Genomic DNA, 16,873 nt, shown 5'->3' on the forward strand with positions numbered 1-16,873 from the left:
ATGTACTAGTGACAACTACAAAATACTTGATTTTGCCAAATTTTATTGTTTTTTTTTTAATCTGTTAAATATACAACTTACCCCATATAGTCACTGAGTTGGAATAAAAACTTCAAGATGCATACATAAGAAAACAGAATGGCATCAAGCAAGTCTCCTCAATTTAGTTTTTCCTCTTCACAGAGTACAATATAAAAAGCAAGGAGAGTTGCGACCCCCCCAATGCCAGAAGATTCAAGAGAAAGCTGCTTACCAGCAATTAAATACAAGTCAAACAACAAATACATTCATAGTAATGAGAAGTCTATTTCTTACAGAATTCTCTTGTACTGAAATGTTTAGGAGCAAAATTCTGTGTATAAACGGTAAACAGATTACATTCAAGCGAAATGTTTATTCGCAGTCCTCCACTTCCTACAAATTCAAGTTTCAACAATTTTCTTGTCTTGAAGCTCTTCAATATTCCTTCAACAAAGACTTTGGCAGCACTGAGAATTGAAGACACTGTCTTTGTTTAACACGTGGTTTTAAAGCTGGGTAAAGTGTGTTTTGGCCTAGTTGGGTGGAACTGGTCAAACACTTCCAGCAGTGTAAGTGCACATCTATATTTCACTAAGTAATCCTATAAGGCAAAGCAAATATTTTGGACTTTATCCCAGATGAGGAATAATGTCGACCAAGAGAAACTTCTTTAAGATTCCCAAACACTACCAGGACCACTGTGCTGTTAGCTTGTGGTATTTAGGTGCTTGCTCTTTGGCCATCAACGCACTACATTATCGAGAGACCTTCAGTAGGTAGCTTGAGTGGTTTGAAAAAAGAAAAAAACAAAAACAACTTTCAGCTTCCTAACAATAAACAAAGCCCACCTCTGTGAAAAAGCTGATTATCTAATCAAGTTGCCATAGTAACCACAAACAGCCCCAAGGTCTCTCTAGGAGACGGTGGTATGCTAATCTCTCCAGCTCCCACGGTTCCCTGCACTCTCCTCAAATGAGGAATTGGCCTCAAGTCAATTTCCTCACAAAATATTTCTCATCTTATTTTCCATCATCACCGTATCCTTCTTCACTTCCTTCCTGCCGAGGACAAATATGAACAGTTTCCAGTGTAAGCTTCTCTCTCACTTTCTTTACTTCAGGAGTGATGTGTGGACAAAAAGCAGATGCTTCTCCTCTGCTCCCCTCGTCATCCTTCTCTGACTACCAGGAGGAAAAGAATGGCCGCTTGCAGTGGAAGGTTTGTGTAAACGCATTCCCCAAAGTGACCACACGACCTTGGCCACCTGAGCGGCTGCGCTCCACTACCACCCGAGGCATCTGAACCAGTTGGAGGGGGCTCTTCCCGTCCTTCAACGCCTGGGTCAGGTTCAACACCTGGGAAAAGACGGTGCATTAGTTGTGCAAAAGCAACTCAAAGTTTTTAGAGAATATGCAAACAACTTATTGGAAATATGAAACCGTCTGTGCTTACATATTATGCATGTGACATGGCTTTGATAAAGGACAGTAATACATAAAAACTGCAGTTATTATTAGCTACTTTCTCCACAGCCAGGTCATTTTAATATCTGACAAAAGTTAAATAATTAACTAAAAGTTAAAATAAATAAATAAATTACAAAACAACTGCACTACAGGACAAAGTCTTGAGCCATCCCTCAATTTGTTATATTTTGCTTGGAAAATGGGAAATAAGTGCAGTGATCAGTGAAATGTGCAAACATGTGGAAATAGCACATGAAGCAAACACAGAAATGGTGAAATTCTGACAAGCTTGCAAATTTAGTACAAGCACCTTTATTCTTCAAAACAGGCTCTATTTTAGTAGTTTTCAGGAATAATTCTCCAGGCTTCTTAACATTGAAGCTCTAATCTGGATGTTACCTGATTTTCATCCATTTGTTTCCTGCCTCTGTCTCACACTACTTCAATAATATTGAGGTCCAGGCTCTGAGGATACCAATTCATAACTGATAGCATTCTATTATGCGTTTTCTACCCAGGTGTGCTTTCACTGCACTGGCAGTGTGGTTGAGATCAATGTAATGCTGCAAATAAGCTACTGCCAATCAAGGCGCTTTCCAGATGGTACTGCACAGTACTTTTCTGCATTTTTAATTCCATCAATTTTGACAAGATCCCCCACACCACTGACGGAAATTCAGCACCAAACTATGACAGAGCCTCTACCACATTTAACAGATGCTGCACACATTCACTGTTGTACCTCTCTACTGATGTCCTCTATAACACTCCAACGACACTGACTAGAACTTAAAATGTTAAATTTACATTCAAAATTCACAAGACCCGTTGTTCACAACAGGTTGTTGTACAAAAGTCCAGTTCTTGTGTAACTTGGCATAACTCTGCCTTTTCACCCTCTTTCCCTTCTTTAAGAAGGGCATCTTTACAACAGTAGATGGATCAACTGACGGGTCGCATGTTTTTCTCAGGTCCTTGGGTCCTGTGTTATGCCTTTGTTGGATTTATTCCTTTTTCTTAAGGACATGACTTTAAGCACTTTAAACCATATTAAAGAATTCCAATAGGGAAGGAGAACAAAAATACAAAGAATTGAGAATGACTCAAATCCTGCACAGTATTGTTCACTAATATAACCTGTTTTTATTATTAAACTGCTTGCTGAGAGAAGAATAGAAAGACTGAAAGGTGAGACAGGACAGTGGCTGCAGATGCAAAATGAGGGTAAAATGTGTGGTGAAGACGTTACGGAGCATACAAAGTGACAGAAAGTAGGCCATGAGAGGAGAAAGGAGAACAAGGTAGGATATAAAAGGAACAGGCAGAAAAAAATAAAATAGAGGACAGAACAGTACAAAGTTAAAAAAATGACTACAGGAACATTAAAGTACTCATTAAAAATAAAAAATAAATTACAAAAGCTCACCTGTCCTCTCATGACGGACATCTGTCTCTCAAACATGGTTTTGTCAAAGCCTTTATCAGTCTGAAAACAGAAAACGACTGATATTAGCTGATATCCTGCAATTAAGAATTCAAAAATCTAGAAACAGATTAAAAAGGAAAGCTTATGAGAACATCTCATACCTTGAACATCTCATAGAGGTCCTCACAGAGATCCTGAACAAAGTTCATGTCAGAGAGGCGGGACAGCACAAGGTCTCTGGTCTCCTGGGAGAAGGGTACCTTGGCCTGAGGAAGCCATGCCCAGTGGAATGGATCTGTTAGGAGGACCACACAAATGTTTCCGTCTGTATAGCCTTTCACTGTCACTGAACCTATAACTATCATTGTATTTGATAATAAGGCCACATGTAGGATTGTTTAGTGGCCTAATTTTTCTTCACAGTTTATTTTTTTTATTGTAAAAAAATTCTTTAATTCTTGCCAGAACACAGATGACAAGATTCTACCATAAGAAGAAAAGGACTGAAATCATCCAACAGCAATGAGATTATCAGAAAATTAAAGGAACTGTCTGTGGCAGTGTCCAAAGGTAAAAATCATACCATCACATCTACAACTTAGTAATTGCAACACTTTATCAAGTTCACAGATTAGTACAATTTTACAAGCTCTTACATTAGTTTTACATCTGGAAAAAGCCAAGCTAGTAAATTCCTCCTATTTACAACCTTGGTACTAAGATAAGCTAATTGTATTGTCTAATCTGGACAGCGGGTCTAAAAGTAGTATACATCTCGAAAAGTATGCAAATAAATCCCCTTTCAGACATTCAGTCCCCTCCAGTAATTTCATAGTATCTCAATGTTTTGTCTTCAGGTACGATGAAACTTGTGGTGCAATATAAATGCATTTGTGCATCACTCAGTACACAGCACAAGTCTAAACTGCATGCAGTCACAGTGCCTGGTTCTGATTTGTAATGAGAGTAAGACTTTTAGCTGTGACACATTTTGCAAGAGAGATCTCCTAAAGCCCACGTGAACAAAGAGCCGGGTCAACCAACAATCACTGTGGCACAGAAAGAGACTTTAAACACTCAAATAAAAGTGCCTTTTCACTTTGTGTTTTTCAGAAGGTGATGTTGACAATACCCTTTCCTACAAGTGCAATGAGTCTTTTTAATGAGTCTTTACATGTGCGATTTGCCACACAAACCGCAGATGTAAAGGGGCCCTCCCATTACTGTCACTGACAGAGATGGTGAGCAAAAGTGAAATAAGTGATAAACATACAGGCTCTCCATTCATCCGGGTGTTTAAAGGGGAAGGCCAGGCCGTTGTCAATTGCTGCAATCTTGATGCAGGAGTCCTGAATGTTCTCTGTCCATTCTGCATCCTGCAGCATGAGGGAGAAAAAGATTAAAGACCTCGAATTCATTAAGTGAGTAAATTATTAATGACTGATGACCAAGTTAGTTATTGATTGAGGGGTGATTACTGCCACACATAAATGACAACTTTTGTCATTTATCGGCAAATCGAAAATAATGATTGATGATAGGTAACAAAGACGTACATCAAGTTTGTTCCATGCGTGTGTTTATCTATGCATTTGTGAGTCTAGTTTGCACATACACAGAAGAAAAACCAACATAAGGTGTGTTCTGGTTTAAAAATATATAAGTGTTCATGTCTGTGAAGGTTCTCAGTCATCCAGGTCATCGTAGTCAAAGGAGCTTGCAACGAAAAGCGTCTGGACTTCTTTAAGTTGCTTGAAGACGTTTCACCTCTCATCCGAGAAGCTTCTTCAGTTCTAAGGTCAAATGGTGGAGAGTCCCAGATATAAACCTAGTGGGAGTTTCCCCCCACAGAGGGACAAAAGGACCCCCTGATGATCCTCTAATCGCCTGAGCAAAGGTGTGAAAATGGGTGTGGGTCCCAGTCAGCCAGAGTTTCGGGTGTGTTCATTGTGAAACCTGGCCCCACCTTATCATGCGAATTCCTGAGGTCAGATGGCCCAGGATGTGAGTGGGCGTTAAGGCGTCTGGGAAGGGATCTCAAAACTGGATTATAGATGGCAGAGAGTTGGTGTCGTAAACCCCCGCCTCTGTTCAAAGATGGTCGCTCACAGTGGACATAGATGGCTTCTTTCACTCCTCTTTCAAACTATCTGTCCTCTCTGTCCAAAATGTGAACATTGGCATCCTCGAAAGAGTGTCCTTTGTCCTTAAGATGCAGATGGACTGCTGAGTCTTGTCCTGTGGAGGTCGCTCTTCTGTGTTGTGATAAGGTGGGGCCAGGTTTCACAATGAACACACCCGAAACTCTGGCTGACTGGGACCCACACCCAGTTTCACACCTTGGCTCAGGCGATTAGAGGATCATCAGGGGGTCCTTTTGTCCCTCTGTGGGGTGTTACTCCCACTAGGTTTATATCTGGGACTCTCCACCATTTGACCTTAGAACTGAAGAAGCTTCTCGGATGAGAGGTGAAACGTCTTCAAGCAACTTAAAGAAGTCCAGACGCTTTTCTTTTGCAAGCTCCTTTGACTATAAGTGTTCATGTGTTTCAACAGAGTTAAGCGAGGTGAATGCGTGCTTGGTGAACAGTCTGAACACACCTCTGTCATGTGGTAAATTACCTCACCTTTTGTTCTTCTCCCTCTCCTTCTCCTGGTGTCTCGTACTTGATCAACCAGTTGTCATTCCCTCGATCTAACAAGGAAAACAAACAGAAACAAGTTTTGATACGCAGAAATGAGAGGGGAGACAGAGCGATGTCAAAGATGGCAAACAGCTGTTGTGCGCAAGCATATACTAACTTAAAATAAATATGAAGATCAAAGGAATTTTTATCATAACCAGTGTATAACTAAATTGAAATAAAGCTGCCAACACTGTAATGAGACTACAATGACTGATCACTTCAATTTAAATCATTTATCGAAATGTTAACACGTGCACGCCTACCTGTGTTTCTGATAACATAGTCCAGCACCACCAGCCGCTCAAACTGCGACTGCAGCTGCTTCCTGATATTCTCTGGCAGTGGTTCTGCCTCAAAGCGTCGCAGCCAGTAGTCGGCTTCACGATAACCCTCCACAAACAGCTGAAATGAGCCCACCTGGTAACACACAGAGGCGCATATGGCATGAATGCAACTAACATACCCATTAAAACAAAACACTGTATAGCAATGTTCACTGCTCTGAGAACAGTATGTAGAGAGTTTAAACGGAAATGATGTGGTGTGCAGTGATATTACAAGTGAAGCTGTAATGTCGAAAGGCTGAAATGTCAGCTGTGCCTGACAGTTGAAAATATGCAGTCAGTTTCCTCATATTTACTTCCTCGAAGACACTTCAGCTATGTTTTCACATCATCTTAACATCCACATATCTTTAGATCACCCACAAGGCTGTCTGACATAATAAACAGCCAGGAATGAAATACCTGTTATACATGTTTTTGATTAAAAGACAAAACTGATATACGATTACAGTTCACGATACAAGAGATAAATATATCCAGTAAGTATTACAGCTCCTGAAAAAGAACATGGCTTAAAGCAGAAACAACATTTATGGTTCTGATGGCCTTTTATCTAAACACATTGTTCTTCTTCAACACAAAAATAGTGTGGCATGATTCCTTTTACCGTTCTCTACCATCAGTGGCTATTCTCAGCCCTCCACTCACTCATGCAACAACTCTTGTATGTTATAGAGAAGCAGTCAGTGTACATATGAATAGAACAAATCTGACAAAGAACCTCTTAACAAATATTGAAACAAGAAGATTAGAATTTGTTTTAACCAGTATGAGTATAGGTTTTCCTGCATGTGGCTGTGTTTTTGCACAAATACAAAGAGAAAGAAAGGAAGCAAGAGGAGGAAACGACACAGGAATGAACAAGAGAAAGGTCAAGATTCCAAGCTCCTCATGAATTGCTTATAGTAAACAAATGGTGACGTTAGACTGTGACAGTTTAAAAGTCTTTGGTACCTTGGGTGGGAGGCCCACTCTGTGGAAGCGTCGCCCCACTTTGGGGACTTTCTCTAGGGCGTACTTCTTCCCCCTGGACTTTGCTCTGTCTATGGCGTTGTAGTGGAATGTCTCACTGGCCAAATACACCACCTGATAAAATTTAGATAACACTGGTTTACTTTGAAACTGTGACCACTGCTGAACAGAAAGAAGAGCACAGAGACCCTAATCAAATCCAGATTAATTCAAGTGTTTACTTATACTGGGTTTTGGAGATTATATGTTATTAATTCAAAAACTCTACAGAGAAAAAAAAAAAAAAAGAAGCACATACCTTGGTTTTTGGCACCACACCAAGACAGAGTTTGGTGTCAACCAGTGAAGCAGCAGCCTCTGACAGATAACCCTGGTTAGGTAACAAGCACCCTCGGCCAAAACAACATGGACAGCAAAGCTAACAACAGAGACAGACATGGGGGAAGATTTACAGATGAGGTGTTAATATTACCCTACTTTTTTTTTTTATCTTACTCACTGTGTGCAGCCATTAAAGTAAAATGAATGACAATATATATCTCAATAACTTTTCAGATGTTTAAAAAAGGTGATACATGTGACAGAAAGTACCTTGTGAAAGTATTTGGTCCATTTTGGATTCAGATGACCATAAGGTTCCTCTGACTTTGGTTTAAAAACACCAATGATTTTCTGTAAATAAAAAACAAAACAGAGTCATACATTTGTTTTTTTCTAAACTTGCAATCTGACATACAGCCCAGGTCAGAAAACAGAAAGAGTGAGAACTAATTTTACCACGCATATTAGTGTTGCTTCAAGCTCCTTACAAACACAATTAAAAAGCCAAAGACTAATAGTGTAACTATAAGCAACAAATGTAAAGCGTGAGGAATGCGTCTGACATCTTGGGCTCACCATCTTCCCAGTAATTACCTGTAGATGCCAGTGATCTGCTGTTATCAGTTGAACCATTGCTTTTTGAATAATTAAACAAGAATCATAATCCTGTGGATTTCCATATTCCTTCTTCCTAATTTACAAACTCTTATGATTAAAGCAATTAATGTTATGAAAAAAGAAAAGATAAATGTTTGGAAATGTTGCTAAGCTACTGATTTATATTCTTCCTCCAAGTTTAGCCCATGAACCTTCCTTCGCTTGTCATGAATCGGTGTCATTTGTACCAAACGTACCCCTTTTGGGTCTTTGACAAAGTAACTCCCACTTGAGCCCTGGGAAATCCTCTCTGGAAAGACGCCATTCTCAATGGCTTGCTCTGCCCTTTGGATAATATCGGCAAACTCGGGGTCGTCAGGGAAATGGTTGAAATCTCCACTGTTGGTACCTAGAAGGGGAATAACTCAAGATTACTTTGATTTATTTTTACATTGTATACAACCAGAACTTGCTACAATTAAACAAATGTATTTTCTTAAGAACTAGAACAATAAGATTGCATTTACAATTACATGTCCATTGCAAAATATGGCATTAAGTAAACATCAAGAGGTTTCTCTGCATGGGTGTTATGTTTTGGTGTTTAGGACCATCAGATACCTTTGAAATGATCATTAATGAGTTATTTACATTATACATGCTGAAAAATCAGTGGTAAAAAATAATAATAGCAATCTCCCTCACAGAGACTACTGTGAACTGTCCGTTACCTCACCCATCTCACCTCTTGATTATTCTGTTCTAGGCAGTGGGAAACTGGAAGTGTTCCCATTGCACACTGTGCAAAGGGTGGGATAAAACAGGTGGCCAAGTCTATCACAGGAATCACCCACAAAGGAATACACAAACACACATTTAAGAGGAATTCCAAATCGCATGCCCATATTTTGACTGTGTGTACACTATCACAGAGAATTTACGAACTAAACTTAAAAAAAAAATTGGTCTAAACCAGTGATTCCGCCACTTGTTAAAATCTGGCATTTTCTACTGCCTTGCAGATCAAACGTCATTCTCTTGAAATCACTGCTCTCTGGTGAATAGTGCCAATTATTATTTTGATAAAGGTCCAAACACATGACATGGCAGATTATAAGTTCTCCTCCTTGCACAGGGCAGAACGATCAGCTGACAGAGACCCATGCTCTGTATCAGTCACACTCAAGTCACAGTGGGATGCAAGGAGAGATAAAGTCACAGACATGTGGTAGGTGCTATAAAAACAGGGACAGGACAGTCAACATGCCAAGGGTGACCGATAAGGAGTAACAAAGATAGCTTCCAAGCTAGTTTAACTGTAGGGCCCAAGAGAACCTAATTAACATGAGGAAGAAAAGAAAGAGTGATAAGCAAACGTTACATAATTAATCTGGATTATTTAAAACAGTGGATACTTGTCAAACCTAGTCTGACCTAGTATGGCCCAACTACTCCTGAACAAATACATGAAAAGTACCCAGAATCATATGTTAAAAGTCAAACTCAATTTAACTTAACGGGGAGGTTCAGAAAGTAAAGTGACTAACCAAGACCTCCTCATTACAGCACAGTACTCACACCCTGCAGCCAATTATCTGTTAATGTTCCGGTAGCATACTATGCATTATTTTGATGCGTCAAAGGTATTTTGGTGATACAGTGGGGAGCTATCCAACATTAAGATGTAGACAATGTTGGATAATTCCTCCCACCCACTCCATGACATGCTGGTCAGTCACAGGCGCACGTTCAGTGAGAGACTGAGATTACCAAAAAGCATTACTAATAAAGTATTCTGATTCTGATTAGGTTGGTGTTTATTATGTTGTGGCTGTAAGATAACTCAATAATAAGAAGAATTTAGACAGACTGATCTTTTCCTTGTATTTTCTCAATAAATGCTGCAAAGTTTCACTCTGCGTTTATATACCACTCTGCGGGTCATCGGATTCTTGGGGTTTTCTCCGCATTACTGTAGTCTTTACCTTGCAAAATAAAATGACTTGAGACAACTTTTGTTGTGATTTGGTGCTATATAACTATAACTGAATTATTTGAAACAGAGGTTTAAGCTAGGCTGCACCTGTAAAGCAAACATCCTACTTTAAAAAGAATTTCAACTGTGCTGCAAACATTAAGCAATTTTATTGGGTAAATACTCCCATAAATTTCTGATCATGCTGTACGTGCACAATCTCTGAAGGCTAAGCTCTGAGTGGTTTTTGTGGATGTGGACCACACTGGGACAAGATGTCTGGCCATAAAGGTAACTCTGATCTCTGGAAAAGCTGTCCAAAAGTAATGACTTAAAAATAGCTCCATTTTGACTTTAGTATGAATCTTAACATAGTTTTAGATTGTGCTCTAAACCAGTAAATCTCTGATTTACTGTAAGGAGTTCGTAATCCAGTTCTGTGTGATGCAATATTTTATCTTCATTTAATTCCCAACAACAGGTCAAAGTGTGCTCAATCTATCATCTTGTATGATGACAGATCTACGCTTCCTGTGCGCAACCCTGGTGCTTATAGTCTGTGATAAGATCACTGTGGTGTATTGCTGCAGATGGCCGTAATGGGCCTTGTATGTCTTCCACTTCCCATTAGCTTCAACCTGTAGAAAGCCAAAGTAATAGTATATGCACATATAGTACTTCCTTTCTCTCAATTTCCCTCTTCATCATCTTCAAACACTGTACTGGACTACAAAGTGTGTCTGCTAGCACAGGGGCATTATGCATATTTAATATCAGCCTCTCAGATGTCCTGGTCAGCTAATGGGGCACACACAGCAGGAGTGTACCTCACTTATAACTTCAGAGACCTCCAATAGACCTGCAGAGCACAAAGTGTGTGACATGCCACAACACTGGACTGTGAAAAGTGTTCTATAACTATATATTTAAGTTACAGCAAGCGCATAAAATTGATACAATTTGTCTTAAATGCTAAAACTGTTTCCCTCGAGTTTTGACAGTTACATGATAAAATGCTTCAACTTACTCAAGCTTATCAAAATGAACTTTACATAAAGACTATAACTATAAATAAACCCTGCGTGCTGTTTCTAGGCTCTTTGGACTGGTGACAAAGAAGGCAGCAAAAGATGGCATACGTGATGAAAAATAGAATGCATCTATGGACGCATGCAAATTTTTACCAATTACTTTGTTAAAAAAAAAAAGCACTATTGCTATTTGGTTAATATTTCCCATGACACGTAAAGCAGAATTTAAGAGCCACAATTCACAATTAATTTACATGATATTTTTAAATGGCACAAAGTGCAAGAGAAACGGCTCTTAGTCAGTATTCTAACAATAATGTGTAAAACAGTTTTGTAATTTTAGAGGAGAAGATTATTGTTCTACAAAGGCCACAAGTAATGGGATGCCAACACTTGCCATTTAAGGCTCAGACTCTCTACCTGTGGCCTAGATTTCTGGCCATAATAGGACATGGATCTGAACAATAGATCTCTGTTGGGAGAGGCTGAATAACAGAAATGAATACAAATGCTCAGAATTGGTTTTGCAGAGGGAAAAAAGGAAAAAACAAAAGGTGGGCGGTATGAGGGGGAGTGTTGTTAAATCCAGTGAGCATTTAAGTCAGATTATGCCGCTTCCATAGCGACTAGGTCACCTTTTTCTTGGCCTTTCCCTGCATCCCCCACCCCCCTTCTCATCATCCAAAACAAATCTGACAGAAACTTTAGTTGTTCCTGCTGGACAATCTAGTTCACAGCATAGCCTCAAATCATTTTATCACAACAAACATCTTACAACAGACCAGAATGTTCAAAAACCTCCTAGCTTGAGGAACAAAGATAATTTGGATGAAGGAGGCAATGATGTCAACCAGGTGGCAAGAGTTCAATGGATGAGGCAGACTTATTTATTATCCTGGAAGTATTATAAACTGTTTGTTTGTTGTTGTTGTTTTAAAAACTTTTTTGTCATCATATTTGTAGCCTTGATTCTGTCTTGATTGTCAGATAGACTAAAATATGGGTGATGACAAATTGAGCAGAAAATACAGACACGATACAGACTGCACACCAAGCCTTCAGTTCACCAAGTGCTGTGGAGAAACCGGGTACTTTTTTATGTAATGTGACACCAAGTTTGTGCTTTTTTAAAAATTCTAATAATAACCAAAGTGTTGGTTCTCCAACAGCCTCAACAGACCTTAAAAGAGACCCAAACATTAAAAAGCCAGCGTGAAATGCTCACTTCAGAGAGCTTACATAACATATCTATTTGACCACGTTGCATTACCTGTTATCACAACCGTAATCAGCCTGAGTAGGCAGAATTTTTCCAGAGCCATATGCATCAAATAACAAAATGTCAGAAAAGACATAACCCCTATGAGTGTCTGAGTGTGGCTGTCTATTTATTAGTTTCATATACAACCATTTCAAAGGCCGTGATTTGAAACACTTACCCGGGGAGGCTAAAGCATCTTTATCCGAAGACGAGCTGTGCCTGTACCGCCTGCTTCGCTTTTCTTTTACACCTCTCGGAGACGACGAGCTTCCTGCTAAGCACGGTAACAGCAGCGCCTCTTCGCCGGAGCCCTCTGTCTCTAGTTCGGTCAACACGCTTTCACAAGAGTCCGAAATACGTATGGCACCACCGGGGTTCGCCCCAGTTGTCAGACCTATCCGGTTCCTGTCAAATAACACCTTTGGAGGGTCTATGGAGTGAAAGTTAGACTCCAGCACTGGCACCGCTCTTTCCCCCGTGTCCAGCACTGGCTCGCCGGTCTCTGTCTCTGTCAGGTCGCATTCTGACATCATTCTGACTCAGGCCCTAATACATACAGTTAAATGTATATCGTATTAACTCAACTTCGTTTCGAGCTGTCAGCTTTTCATTGTAAGAACACGGCATGTATCCAAATCAAACAGCTACTGCTTTCACTCAACGATATGTCCACATAATCCGTGGAGACCGTCTCCTCTGCTTCCTAGTTAGCTAGATGCGCATGCGCCACACAAAACGACGCTGCTGGCTATGAGTTGCCTTCAAGTACAGCTTGGAAAAGCCGAAGAAATTCATAGACGTGAGCGAGCCCCCGTGTTTCAAATTCCCGGTTGACAAGTACACTCGAGAGCTTTACATCATTACTTCTGTTATTACCGTGTGACTAACGTAGTTGTCAGTTTGCAAAGTCAGAAACAGAAACAAAAAAATACAAATTAGGCTGTAGAACATGTCGGTCTATAAACACGTACCTTCCTACGCTATTTATTAGAGATTAGCTATGTTAAGTAGACCTGCTATCAAGATAGCCGTTTCTGACCTGGCATTTATTTATTTATTTATTTGCAAAACAAATATATTCATAGTTTTGTCCTTTCTGTCTTCTTCTCCGGTGCTTGAAGAATTTCAAATTCATGAACTGAGTTAGAATTATTGGCACATGATAGGGCTACGTTAGTATTTCTTTTGTTTTATTAAAATGCATTTTCTAAGCGATTAATACAAAAATACTCTGGTGGTTACTGTAGTGGCTACTGTACAGGCTTTTCAACTGACTCGACGCAGTCCAGCAGTTTTATTCACGGCCACTAGATGTCAACAATATTACATAAATGAAAATGGTTGCAACGCATCGCCTCACAAGCAAAAATTGTCTAGTCTTTATACATTTTTTAACATTTGCTGTAAAATACTTAAATACTATTTTCAAGTCGTCATCAAGTGTCATTGTTTGAAGTGTGGCAAGCATAGTTACTGGTTTAGAATGCCTCTGAAGTTAATATTGGATCCACACATGGGCCTTTCCCGCTGCCACCTCATGGTAAGATAATGACATTTTTTATTTAGCTCAATTTTCCAGTTTCGACCCAAGGTGAATTAATGCAAATTGAATAACCTCTGCATTAACTTAGCAAGGCTTAATATGGTAATTTTTCATCCCTCTGTTTTACTTTCCCCTCTCTCTTCCTGTCTCGCCTATAAATTCAAGCTCCCTCTCTTTTCTTTCAGTTCTGTCAGTGCCCCTCAATCACCCAGTGGTCTGCATAGCACCCACTCATCCCTCTGCCCCCCTTCCACCTATAATTCTGCCCTTCCACCACCACCCGTCTCTCTAATAAGGGAGTGTAGCTGAAACACTTGCAAATGAACAGTCAGCCAGCTGGTAACACAGCAGTCATGTGATCTATCAAGGTAGGGGGTTAGAGGGTGAAGGAGACACGGAAGGTGAGAGAGGCTTGGTGTGCTTGGGATAGAATATGGATCTGGAAAAAGGAGAAGGAGATGGACAGTTTTAAAGGCACACTGAAGGCTAGACAGGTATATCTCTGCTTACTCTTTGCTAGATGTCATAATAAACCCTCTCTCCCTTTGTCCATCTCCTCTCTCGATACTATTTCTTTTTCAGCCTCTTCACCCTTTATTTCAATATCCATCTCACCTTCAAGAGCAAACACCTGAAATGTCACTGGAGTGACACATGACACTCAACAGGAAAACGCATCAACCACATCTCTGTTTGGTTTTTTTTTTTTCATATGCGTGCCAGTGTGTGTTTGAAAAAAAGAGAGCGAGAGCGTGTGCATCGAAACTGTGCACTTCACCCACCACTGGGTGACAAGCTCCTGCAGCAGTGAAGGCACACTGCAGACACACTGCTTGCACGTGCACGTGCGTGTGTGTGTGTGTGTGTGTGTGTGTGTGTGTGTGTGACAGAGAGAGCCCCATGTTTGCCTCACTGTAGCACCCATTCCAGTAGATTCTGCTGGCAGAAGATCTAGTTTACCCTGCCAACAGCAACCACTCTTATCCATTCCTGCTCCTTTCCCCTGGCGGCTTGATGGGGGAGAGAGGGAGAACCCTCTAGCCCAACTAATTTTTTACATGCATCTGTATTGTTGGTGATTAGAGTTTTTATTAGTTTGTGAGGGAACACAATCATGCCGCATGCCCAGAATTCTAAAAGTGTAAGCCCCTGATTGCAAAGTCTTAAAAACTTAGACATCTACCAGAATTTGATGCTGCAACATTCAAAAAATGTATTTATTTGCACTGACTCACACTTTTCTACATCCAAATTACAAAAATGAACAGTCACATATACATAGCATTGCCTAGTTCTACCACATTTATAAATATTTTAATTCGTCAAAAGGGAACAAAGAGAGCTCACTCTGTCCTATAAGGTTTACAGTATATTCCGGTCCTTCATTATTATTTATTCACTCCTTTATCTTTTGCCTTATATAAACCGGATCTTTTAAATGTCAGCATTTGTTCATTTTTGCCTCATCCTGGCTTTTGTTGAGGGGATATACTGTGCCACACCGACGTCAGTTACCTGTTACCTGTTAAGAAAGATTTACACAGAGAAAAGGCATTCAGAAATAGCGTGTGGTTGGCCAGTTGTGCGTGTTTGTGTTTTCATATTGAGATGGCAGTATACCTCTCGGTCCAAACATCTTCAGATAGCAGTGTGTACAGTATGGCTTCTCATCATACTAAAACACAACGAGTAACACATATTTATAGCATCATCCTACTCACTCAGTAAACTGCATTCATATTACTTTCCTTGAATACTTAATTGACTCAGTTGTTGTCCTTATATACCTCAGCATGTTGTCCAGGAGTGAGCTGTCTGTTACACTTCTGACACTTCAGACACAGAGGATGGTAGTCTCTCCCTAAGGACCTCTTCTTCTCACCTGCACCAAAGGAAGAGATGGACTAGCTTAATGAGAGGCAGGATCGGATATTTTTATTAATATTTAATTAAAAAGTCAAAAGGATTTTGCATCTCATACAATTTCTGATAACACAATATCTGGATTTCATGTGTCTGGTTCAGAAGTTACAGACTATTAGCCTCATCAGTGCAAGTAGGCCAGAGACTGTGATGTTGAACTAAAAGTAGGGCAGGTCACATCAGAGAATTTGAACTTAGCCGGTGCATGAACAGGCGAGAAAAACTAACAGCAAAAATAACAACCAAAGAGGAATCTAACTGGTGGTTTGAGTCATTTTGTGGATCTAATGGCTAGGCCTGAATGTGGAAAAGGACTTGTTTAAAAGAGAGAGGAGGTAGGGAGGAAACCCAAAGAGCAGTGCATGCTCGTTTGGCTAGACCCACATCCTGTTGTTATCATGGATACGAGTGTGTGCATTTGTGTGCATGTGTGGTTCAAATAAAGCCAAAAGCCTTAAAAAGAAAGAGTGAAATGCATTTTTTTGTCCTCTAAAAAGAAAATAGATAACAATTTTGCATTTAAGGAACATATTGATATCATTGCACTTTGTCTAATGTAGATAATAAGACTTTGCAGAAAGAAAACAAAACACAAGGTGAACCTCAATCTTATGTTAACTCCAAAAAATGCCCTTTATTAATTTTATTACACCTGGTTTCACCTGTTCATTATTTGTGCTTTATTTCAGATTTCAAGTTTTATGACAATGCCAAACTGATCTGCCACAGAGATGATAGACAGACAGATAAAGAGCGTGTAAAGCAAGTGCCAGACAGAAAGAGGAAGACAATTGCATCGAGTTTAAAAATTAAACAGGTCAGACTTACCAAAGTAGACAGGCTTCCCGCAAATTGGACAGTAGCCTACCATGATAGTATCTAATTATTTATCAGTATATGCGTTTATGTGTGCACCTTTTTAGTCCACAGTGTCCTATGAGCGAAATCGCGTGAATACGGTTGTGAACTGAAAAGTGACAGGAAAACCGTTAAACTGTAGACATCTCAGCATCTTGTGCAGTCAAAACCAGGATGTGGTGAGACGTCACAGGAAGAGAGTAATCTTTGAGATTTGAGCAGTAAATGGTGTCATCAGTGGAAAAACTAGAGACAGGTAGTTTCTCTCTCTGTCTCTTTCATATGTGTGTGTGTGTGTATAATTTGATCATTTTACATAATTTAAATCACATTATTTTACATTGAACTTTTCATATCTTCATATAATGTGTTGTGCACTCATCTATAACACTGTAAAGAGAGAAAGAAAGAAGGAACAAAAAACATCTGTCACCAGCTCAAATTCCCA

The 16,873-nt window shown here is 39.8% G+C and overlaps 2 protein-coding genes across 2 annotated transcripts; both read right to left on the minus strand.

Annotated features, from left to right (window-relative positions):
• Positions 1–26: 26 nt before the first annotated feature.
• Positions 27–12,874, minus strand: pi4k2b (phosphatidylinositol 4-kinase type 2 beta). The gene is made up of 11 exons (XM_005944869.3): positions 12,280–12,874; positions 8,092–8,243; positions 7,508–7,588; positions 7,215–7,334; positions 6,899–7,030; positions 5,864–6,017; positions 5,541–5,608; positions 4,187–4,289; positions 3,075–3,208; positions 2,914–2,973; positions 27–1,376 (listed from the first exon to the last, which is right to left on the minus strand). Exons 1-11 carry the CDS (start codon positions 12,632–12,634, stop codon positions 1,203–1,205), a joined length of 1,533 nt encoding a protein of 510 aa, XP_005944931.1. The 5' UTR covers positions 12,635–12,874; the 3' UTR covers positions 27–1,202.
• Positions 12,875–14,832: 1,958 nt separating this feature from the next.
• zgc:195282 (uncharacterized protein LOC100192223 homolog) lies at positions 14,833–16,594 on the minus strand. Its single transcript, XM_014340923.2, has 4 exons — positions 16,396–16,594; positions 15,432–15,526; positions 15,265–15,319; positions 14,833–15,166 (listed from the first exon to the last, which is right to left on the minus strand). The coding sequence occupies exons 1-4, from the start codon at positions 16,436–16,438 to the stop codon at positions 15,156–15,158; spliced, it is 204 nt and encodes a 67-aa protein (XP_014196409.1). The 5' UTR covers positions 16,439–16,594; the 3' UTR covers positions 14,833–15,155.
• Positions 16,595–16,873: the final 279 nt, after the last annotated feature.

The sequence above is a fragment of the Haplochromis burtoni genome, unplaced genomic scaffold (genome assembly GCF_018398535.1).
Source record: "Haplochromis burtoni strain Fernald_Lab_line unplaced genomic scaffold, NCSU_Asbu1 Contig_421, whole genome shotgun sequence".
Lineage (NCBI taxonomy): Eukaryota > Metazoa > Chordata > Actinopteri > Cichliformes > Cichlidae > Haplochromis > Haplochromis burtoni.

What these genes read in the sequence shown, in the direction of transcription:
- pi4k2b (XM_005944869.3), bottom strand. Translation starts at nt 12,634, where the DNA reads ATGATGTCAGAATGCGACCTGACAGAGACAGAGACCGGCGAGCCAGTG. An exon ending in CTATGTTATCAGAAACACAG is followed by an intron (nt 5,609 to 5,863) that starts GTAGGCGTGCAC and finishes TTTCCTTGTTAG; the next exon opens with ATCGAGGGAATGACAACTGG. An exon ending in CCCGGATGAATGGAGAGCCT is followed by an intron (nt 3,209 to 4,186) that starts GTATGTTTATCA and finishes TCCTCCTAACAG; the next exon opens with ATCCATTCCACTGGGCATGG.
- zgc:195282 (XM_014340923.2), bottom strand. Translation starts at nt 16,438, where the DNA reads ATGGTAGGCTACTGTCCAATTTGCGGGAAGCCTGTCTACTTTG. An exon ending in CGGGAAGCCTGTCTACTTTG is followed by an intron (nt 15,527 to 16,395) that starts GTAAGTCTGACC and finishes CCTTTGGTGCAG; the next exon opens with GTGAGAAGAAGAGGTCCTTA. An exon ending in CTCCTGGACAACATGCTGAG is followed by an intron (nt 15,320 to 15,431) that starts GTATATAAGGAC and finishes GTTGTGTTTTAG; the next exon opens with TATGATGAGAAGCCATACTG.